Source organism: Leuciscus leuciscus (genome assembly GCF_965113295.1).
Source record: "Leuciscus leuciscus genome assembly, chromosome: 23".
NCBI classification, from domain to species: domain Eukaryota; kingdom Metazoa; phylum Chordata; class Actinopteri; order Cypriniformes; family Leuciscidae; genus Leuciscus; species Leuciscus leuciscus.
Window position 1 is genome coordinate 2,802,425 of NC_138747.1, and position 9,523 is coordinate 2,811,947.

Consider the following 9,523-nt stretch of genomic DNA (forward strand, 5'->3'; position numbering starts at 1 on the left):
TCATTAATGTGTTTTTTCCTCTTTATCAAGATTTACCAAGATTTTATTACATTTTCTATTTGTTTATTTTTCGTTTTGTTGTATTATTGAATATTTATTGTATATATGAAGAGTTCAGATGCAAAAGCCTCTAAATGCCATCTGAAATTTTCTTATAGAATGATCATTTGTAAAAAGTTTGTGTATTTAAGTTCAGTAATTTCACTTAAATGACAATTAATAGGTAATCTTCATTGCCATTTAAGTGAAATTATTGAATTTAAATATACGAGCTTGATAAAAATGATCATTCTATAAGAAAATTTCAGATGGCATTTAGAGGCTTTTGCATCTGAACTCTTCATATATATATATATATATATATATATATATATATATATATATATATATATATATATATATATATATATATATATATATATAATGTTTGTCAAATTTTGAATTTCAATAAAGGGGAAATACATTTAAAAAGAACAATTTAATGAGAATTTATTTTCATATGTTAAAATACATCTTACATACACACTTTAGCCTCCTAAATGTAAAATCTCACAAGATTATAAAAATATCATTTTACACAGGTGTGCTTCTTAAAAAAAGCAAATGATCTTTTAAAGACTTTCCTTCATAAAAGGTGCATAGGTTCCTATTATTTATTTATTTTTCAATTACACAATTTATTGAGTTCTATACATATTCATTGGCATTAAGACTTTGTTTATTTTCCAAGAACTGTATTTAAAGAATGTATATTCTGTAAAAGCACGTTAACAGTGTCCATCATAGTTCATAATTCAGTAATTGTGTGTGTTCTGGGTCATTTGCTTTGCGTTGGGCATTTCTGAGCGTAGAGATCATATTCTCTGTATAGGATGTATTGCTTCAGTCGGTCTGGCAATGGAAGGAAACTCATGAAAACTGGAGCTCTCAAGCGCAGTCGACCCAAACAAGCTCTGATCTTCAGCCGGGAGAGATGCTGCAGACCGCGCACGTTCTCTGTCAACACACACACTAAAATATGAATATATGAAAACATGACATGAGCAGAGAAAATGCACAAGTCAAAAGAAAAGGGTTCATATATTTTGTATTTGGAAAATTAAGCTTATTTTAAAACCCATTATTTTTTTGCATAGACATTTTCAGGACAATTAAGCAGCTTTTTGATTGTGATTCTCATTTTAAAGTAATTTTTTTACTTTATTACAGTATTATTTCATTTAAATCAGCAATGAAAATGAAATGAAAATATGCAAAAATTTTAATATACAATATACAAACAAGTATTCACTGTAACAATTTACAATAGTTTTATTATATGAAGTATAATATAGTGAATATCTATTATTTTTATAAAAATTGTTTTTGTACAAACCTTGAATTTAGCTGTAATTTTTCATTTTAAAATATATTATTTAAAAAAAACAGTAAAAAACATTCAATACACATATACAATATATACAAATACAATAATAATGTGTGAACAATTTACAGTAATTACCATTATTAATAGTAATATCAATAATATATAATACTATTATTATACAAGGTATAATATAATTAATATCTATTATTAGTAGTAATTGCTATTGTACAAACTTGTAAATTTCAATTTAAGCAATTTTTCACTGCATTATATTTCTTATATACATCAGCAGGAAAAAACATACAATACAAATTTGTATATAAATAAATAAATATATGTGTGCGTGATATAATTAGAAAATTTGTATTATGTTTTTACTACCGAATTACATAAAAAATGTGTGTATGTATATATATATATATAGAGAGAGAGAGAGAGAGAGAATATATTATTATAATTATTATTATCATGTACAAACCTTGAATTCTGCATATTTCAGCCCACTGTTTTTGATCCATGAGCAAAGCCTTCAGTTTGGAGCAGATGGTCACGTGATCCACGTAATCCAGCATGATGCGGACCATGTTTCCTGTGAGATGCTTCAGCCACGAGACCGACATGAACTCACAGAACTGCAGGGAGAGGAAGAGAGCATTCAAAACACACACAACACATTTAATCAGACAGCAAACTCTACGAAATCAATCACCAGGGTGTCTTTAATGACGGTATCACTCCAGCCCTCAAAACCACTCGGCACATGAGATCCCTCCCCGTACGAGCAGTCGAAGCATCTCTCCACATCGTAACCATAGTTACACAGCATCCGCAGCACCACCTCGTCCTTGAGGGCGTACTGTAGGGCCGAGGGGAAGTGAGTGGTGTTCACCCGGCAGAAGTAATTCACGTTGGCTCCATGTCGAAGTAAAGTGTCGACGAGCTCGTAGTTTCCCAGACGCAGCGCCACCTGGAGGCATTTGACGGGGTCCTGGTTGGGCATCGCTCCGGCCTCCAGTAAAACTCTGGCGGATGCGATGTCGTCATTGGATACGGCGAAGTAAAGCGCAGACTGGCGTTTGTCATCATAGTTACGCCGAACCCATGGATGAAGCATGAAGTTTGGGTCGTACCCGGCGTTGAGCAGCATCTCCAGACAGTGTGTGTGTCCGCCAGCAGCTGCTGAATGAAGAGGACTGATCCCACTGTCGTACACTGCATCCAGCGTCGTGATGGGTATCAGGAGAGCCAGAGCCCTGCGCACACGTCACGGTCAGTTATACAGCGCTTTAGACAATACAGATCTTTACAGTGATGATCGAGCTTTTTCAGTTTTGGATCCTAAGTTGGGGAACAGTCTTATTACTTAAAAATAGAAATGAAGTCTCAGTTGAAAACGTATCTTTTTAACTTCTGAAGAACACGTGCAAATAGAAAAAACACCAGTAAATTAAAAAAAACACCATCAGTTTGACAACACATGTGCTGCAGAGACTCACATTGTGAGCCTGTTTCTGTATTTGGTTGAGTTGTGAGTATTTGCAGCAAGTGTTGTCAGACGGATGTTTTCTTAATTTGCAAAAAAAAAATATGCTGGGTTGTTTTAACCGAACTTTGGGTCAAATATGGACAAACCCAGCCGTTGGGTTAAATTTTTACATTACGTTTTTAACCCAACATTTGGGTTTGTCCATATTTGACCAAAAATTGGGTTAAAACAACCCAGCATTTTTAAGAGTGAGCGTTTCTAGGATAATATATACATTAGTCAGTAAGATATATTTTTTTTAAGTAAGTAACAGTTTTATTCAGAAAGGATGCATTAAATTGATCAAAAGTGACAGTAAAGACATTTATAGTGTTACAAGAGATTTCAATTTCAAATAAATGCTGTTCTTCTAAACTTTCTATTAATCAAAGAATCCTGAAAAATAAAATGCATCACGGTGGTCTCCACAAAAAAAATATTAAGCAGCAAAAACTGTTTAAGCATGGATAATAATCAGAAATGTCAGCATATTAGTATAGTTTCTGAAGGATCATGTATTATCAGGGTTATGTATTATGTACTCCACCATGCAAAAGTCTAGGGTTTAGTTTACCAAAGAAATCAATGCTTCGTTACATTCACTGTCATAGAAGAAACCATGTGTGTGTGATATGATTGACACTAACTTCACGTGTCCACGATGGGCCACTCTGTGGATGGGAAGGTGTCCCGTGTGTTTGGGGATGTTGGCATCAGCCCCGTACTCCAGCAGTAATGATATGACATCCGGGTTTCCGGAAGCACACGCCTCAAACAGGATCGTTACGCTATCCTGAGCCTGAGACTCGACGTCAGCGCCTGAACACCAACAGAAGCTTTTATTACGCACATGTTTGCATGTTTGGATTCTGTAGGGTGAAACGAAATTGTGCATTATTAAAAGTTACACTTTTGCTTTAAAATACAGATTTCATTGAGTTTCGAAGTGCAACAATACAACATTTTAACACAAATAAAAAAAAATTATTTTATTGAGCATATTGTGGAAATAAAACACATTTTAATATATTTTAAGGAACAAACAACCAAAAAACATAGTTTTTTTCATGCACTGGTCAGTTTGGAGATTTTGCTTCCATTACATGTCTTTTTTTTCAGACTAGTGGAAAGAAAACACCCAAAATACCCAAAATACATTTACATCATGTGTGAAATTAAATAAATGTCTTTTCTAAATGTGAAAAAAACTAAACTAAAACTAAACTAAATAAAAATGAGGAATGTTGCCGCTGGGTGAAATAAAAAAATTACGTTTTTTATATTTAGTTAAAATGTATTTTATTTCAAGTAAATGCTACACATTGATTTTCAAACCGCAGATAAAGAGAGCTAGTTATAGTATGATTAAGACACTGTTATAGTTTTTATTAATATTCTGAATTACTTTTAATTTTAGATTTTCCAGCTTCATTTTAATTGTAGTTAAAGTTTTAGTAATGTTGTCGTGTTTTTGTCATTTTTATAATTTTTTATGCTTATACAGCTTTTATTATTTTCAGTTTTAGTTATTTTAGTTAAGTTTTATTTGTATTATTTTAGTGAACTCTAATAACCCTGGGCTGCATCCCAGTTCCCCCCTGACCTCTCCGGAGAAGCGTGCGCGTGATCTCCAGGTGTCCCGCCTGCGCAGCTAATGCTAACGGGGTCAGGCCGTAGGAGCTTCTGGGGTCAGGATGAGCTCCGCTCTTCAACAGCAGATCCACGAACTCGTCCAGGCCCAGGCGAGCAGCTTCGTGCAGGGCAGTCCTGCGGTGCGCCCCCTCCTGGTCAACTCTCGCGCTGAAGCTGAGCAGAAGCTTGGTCATGTCGTAGTGCTTATTTCTGATAGCTGCAGGAATAAAAAGATTTGGTCAGGAAGATTACTATACTGAACATAACTAAACTTAAATCATGAAATCAGGCACCTATTATGCAAAATTCACTTTTACATGGTGTTTGAACATAAATGTGTGTCAGCAGTGTGTGTACACAACCACCCTATAATGATAAAAATCCACCCAGTGCTTTTTTTTAAATCTTCATAAATCATAAGCACTGTCTCAGAACAAGCCGTTCGCAGATTCTTGGCAAAGGGACGTCACTTTGCACAAGCCCCGCCCACGACTGTTGATTGACACTGCAGTTTTAGCGTAACAAAACGAGTTTTTGTCTTACCCTGATTCACTACGGTAAGCCTATTATAAGTGTTTTTAGACCGGTCGGAATGGTTTTGGTAGGAAATTGTGTACATGCGTCCCTCGCCTGTGTGTCTCATCATATCTGTCAATAGAGTAAAGTTCCTCGGCTGCTTTGCTGTGTGTCTGGTGTGTGTTAATGAGTAAATCTACAGTAACATCTTCAGCTAGACAACTTGAGATCCTTTCATCTAAACTGGTTATATCTCTGAAGCCTAGCAGTGAATGTTTTATGAGAAATATGATAATCTATATCTCTTTTTTAGTTATGAGAAAGAATCATAGACATTTGCACAGTCATGCAGAGCCGAAGCACAACCAAAATAATATTCTTCCAAAAGAGGCATGCAGTTTTGTTTTTTTGATCCCATTCTAGAGGGCCAAAAGTTAAAATAATAGTCAACTTTATTAGAGTCCACATGACATACATATACATACTGTATATATCCTCGATCACGTCACCAGTCTCGAGTCGCACGGGTATATTTGTGGCAATAGCCAACAATACATTGTATGGGTCAAAATTATCGATTTTTCTTTTATGCCAAAAATCATTAGGATATTAAGTAAAGATCATGTTCCATGAGGATATTTTGTAAATTTCCTACCGTAAATATATAAAACATGTATTTCTGTGAGTGAAGGCAGGACAATCGTGAACATAAATGAACAACTTTAAAGGAGATTTTCTCAATGTTTAAATTTTTTTGCACTCTCAGATTCCAGATTTTCAATAGTTGTATCTCGACCAAATATTGTCCTATCCTAACAAACCATACATCAATGGAAAGCTTATTTATTCAGCTTTTATATATAAATCTCTTGTTTGTAACTCCAACTGAAGAGTGCTGTTTTCCTGACCTACGACGAGCGGAGAGTCTTCCTCCTGGTCCAGGCTGTCTGCACTGCTGCCGTTCTCCAGCAAGAAACAAGCGTTGTCCAAAAGACCCTTTTCCACAGACAAGAAGAGAGCGGTCTTTCCCCGCCGAGTCTTTCTGTGCTTCGCATCCTCTGGAGAGGCTGAGGAAGAGTTGAAATCACAGTTACTCCTGTCCTGAGATGAGGAGTAAAACATCAATACTGATTCGAAACAATGTGCCTCCAGTCCTCCCGACAAACCCGTAAACGTGATCTGAAGGATGTTCTGGTTGTTCTGTACGGCGGCCTCGTGTAAAGGCACGAAGCCCGTGTCGTCCTCTTCAGAGAAAGCCTGCTGATGGACACACAGCTTACGGAGAGTGTTTTCATCTCCTGAGAAAGACATTAGCAAACAGAAGCAGATCAGGTATATTAGCATATCATTGCTACTGCCAACCAACACGAACCACCATAAACCTGCAGACATTACACTTACTGTTTAAATGAGATGATAATAATGGTAATATTCAGGGGAAATGAAGATGAAGATGTCATATATGTCATATATCACTCATAAATAGACTAACAAACAAATAAATGATAACTATTATTTATGAAAATTTTATTTATAAAGCCTGGGACCATTTTGGAATATTAAGGTAAATATATATTTGCTTAATTGATATTATGACTGACAATTAAGTACATCTCTCCAAAAAAAATCTGTAATGATCATATTTGTTATTTAAATCAAAGTATTCATTTATTTAATCCAGTATTTTTATATAATGCAGAACAAATGTCTAATTTGTTCTGCGTTATATAAAAATACAACAACAACAACAGCAATAATAATAACAATGTACAGTAAGTATAAAATAAGTAAAACAATATTTGCATCACAATACAAAAAATCTTAATGCTCTCTTTATTTTAAGACCAGTTTTACTTCTATAGTTTTAAGAAATGCATTTATTTTCTTTAAATCAAATCTTATTTACTTTAATTTACTTTTTATTCATTTATTTTCTTTAATTATTTTTATTTATGTAGTTGTTTTTATTTAAATCAATTTTTTTTAAATTATTATTTAAATAAAAAATTATTTTAATTTATTTTAATCTATTGATTTATTAATTATTTTTAAAATATATTTTTTAACTAAAATAAATTAAATGGTATTTGGCATGAAAACACTGTTACAATTTTATATATATATATATATATATATATATATATATATATATATATATATATATATAAATCTTCTTTTTTTTCTTTTTTATTCTGGTGTGAAAATAACCTGGATATGTTTTTGTGTGATTCACCCATTCATACCATGCTTTATTGCACTGAATATCTTCTCTCTCTCAGGGCTGATCTGAATAATCCTGCAGACACAAATACAGCAGATCTCATTCCAGTATCAGCAACATCAGTGGATCTGAAGTGACGGACAGCAGAGAGTGTGTGTGTGTGTGTGTGTGTGTGTCTGTTTGTGTGTGTGTGTGTGTGTGTGTGTGTGTGTGTGTGTGTGTCTGTGTGTGTGTGTGTGTGTGTGTGTGTGTGTGTGTGTGTGTGTGTGTGTGTGTGTGTGTGTGTGTGTGTGTGTGTGTGTGTGTGTGTGTGTGTGTGTGTGTGTGTGTGACCTGCAGACGTCAGCAGACACAGACTTCTTCAGCTCGGTTCGCTTGTGTCGCTGCCGGAGACTCTGTTCAATCATGAGTTGAGTCGCAGAATCATCGTCAGAAATCCCTCCGGATGTTTCCAGATCCATGACACTGTGTTTGTGGATGTTGATGAGGCAGATCTCCTGTGAACCCGGTCCAGAAAATACCTGCGATCTGCAACACACACACTGAAAACTGTGAATTACACCACGTGCAAGTCTAAAACTGAACATGAGCAAATCAATGTGATGTTTAAATGCTTTAATTGCATGTCAAAGTCTGTCAATATCATGACATACAGGCCTAGCACAATAATCATAAGCAGTGTGTGTAGCTTCAAAAGTTAACACATTCAGACAGCTTTTCATGTTACCTTTTTCTGATCGCTAGTGTTGTTGTTTGTCGTCTGTGGTTTGTGGGGTGGCATTGACTGCATGCTAGGTTATTTAGGTCAGAGTTCTTCTATAAATACCGGATCATGCGACACAGAAGGACACTTTAGTGCAGGGCTTTCAATCTTTCCAATCCCCCAAATATGATCATCCTCATGCGAGGGATCCCAATCCTAAAATTTAAAAGGCGGATATATGTTGTCATGTATAAAGACCCAGTTAATACTGTGAAAAATGAATATTATTAATGTGAAAAATATTTATTTATTTCTAATATTTTACATCATTGCATTTTTCTACTCACTGTAGAACTGTACTGTAAAAGAAAAGTGTATTTTAATTTAAAACTGTACTAGAAAAGATTTAAAAGAAAAGGAGCACGTTCTTCTGAAAAGGTTTTATAGAATGCAGAGTTTAACCCATCTACACCAGGGGATTTATTACATTTAAGCTCTGTAATAGCTTGACATATAGAACTATCACAATGTTCTTTTTGATCTTCATTTATAGTTTTCGAATTAGTAAGACTATCTATAAAAACAGAGGAATAAATTTCATTAAATCCTGATTTAACCCATTCTCACTCCTAGGGCGTCAAAAACTGAAGCAAAAACTGAAGCAAAAACATCGAAGGAACCCCTAGGCGTCACTATATTGACGAACAAGGAACTCCATTGATTTCTACGGAATACGAAAAGCTATTTCAGTAATGAAAATATGATATGTTTTGGTAAGTTTCTAATGTAATACATTTCTCAAAATGTAAAAATTGTTATTACATTATGAGCTCAAGATTTTATTACATTTTGAGAAAATTATTACATCATGAACATTTTATTTCAATAATAATGTAATACTTATTTCATTATGTGCAGTTATTACATTATGAGTTGCTACATTTCTCAAATAAACATTTAGACATCTTTCTTTTTTACTTTGATAATCCAGTTGATTTGCAACAGAATTGTCTGGTAAGTCCCTGCTTACCATTATGAATACATCGATACTTATCGACTGTCTGTGCATTTGTTTTACAGGTTAAGAAATTGGAGGTACTCGGCTATAAGCCAATTCTCTTCATTTCTAAAGAGAAAAGAAACGGGTTTGTGGCTGAAGTCATCACTTCAATGGGTCCATTTGCAGTTGGACCACTTCAAACCATCTTTGAAAGGATGACTAGCCTTTATGAAATTTGTATTAAAAGTAAGTTGTTAGGGGTTAACAGTTTAGGACCCATGGACCAGATGTTTGAAAGAAGACCCGGAGTCAGAATTATAAAGAATTGAAGAAAAGTTTTACTGAAGATAGTTCGCAGTTTCATCAGCAGAAGTTCAGCTTCAAGACTCACACAGGAGTTCATAGGCCGCCCCGCTTACAGTTACAAAGATCACAGCAGTTATACCATTTCCAAGGTCTAAGCTACGTCATTGCTTACAGGTTGAATGATTCTCATTGGCTAAGAAATAGATAAACATATAGACTGAAGCATATCTCCATCTGATTATGCAGCTGACACT

At 34.6% G+C, this 9,523-nt stretch overlaps 1 protein-coding gene across 3 annotated transcripts; it reads right to left on the reverse strand.

Moving 5' to 3' along the window:
* Nucleotides 1-463: 463 nt before the first annotated feature.
* On the reverse strand, nucleotides 464-8,090 carry asb14a (ankyrin repeat and SOCS box containing 14a). Of its 3 annotated transcripts, none has more exons than XM_082155123.1 (10): nucleotides 7,988-8,090; nucleotides 7,594-7,788; nucleotides 7,283-7,335; nucleotides 6,206-6,337; nucleotides 5,948-6,106; nucleotides 4,495-4,740; nucleotides 3,539-3,710; nucleotides 2,076-2,619; nucleotides 1,845-1,998; nucleotides 464-996 (listed from the first exon to the last, which is right to left on the reverse strand). In XM_082155123.1, the coding sequence occupies exons 2-10, from the start codon at nucleotides 7,719-7,721 to the stop codon at nucleotides 818-820; spliced, it is 1,767 nt and encodes a 588-aa protein (XP_082011249.1). In that variant the 5' UTR covers nucleotides 7,722-7,788; nucleotides 7,988-8,090; the 3' UTR covers nucleotides 464-817. The 3 variants fall into 3 exon arrangements, with proteins under 3 accessions (XP_082011249.1, XP_082011248.1, XP_082011247.1); XM_082155122.1 differs by having other exon boundaries at nucleotides 7,618-7,802; nucleotides 7,988-8,065; XM_082155121.1 differs by having other exon boundaries at nucleotides 7,594-7,802; nucleotides 7,988-8,065.
* Nucleotides 8,091-9,523: the final 1,433 nt, after the last annotated feature.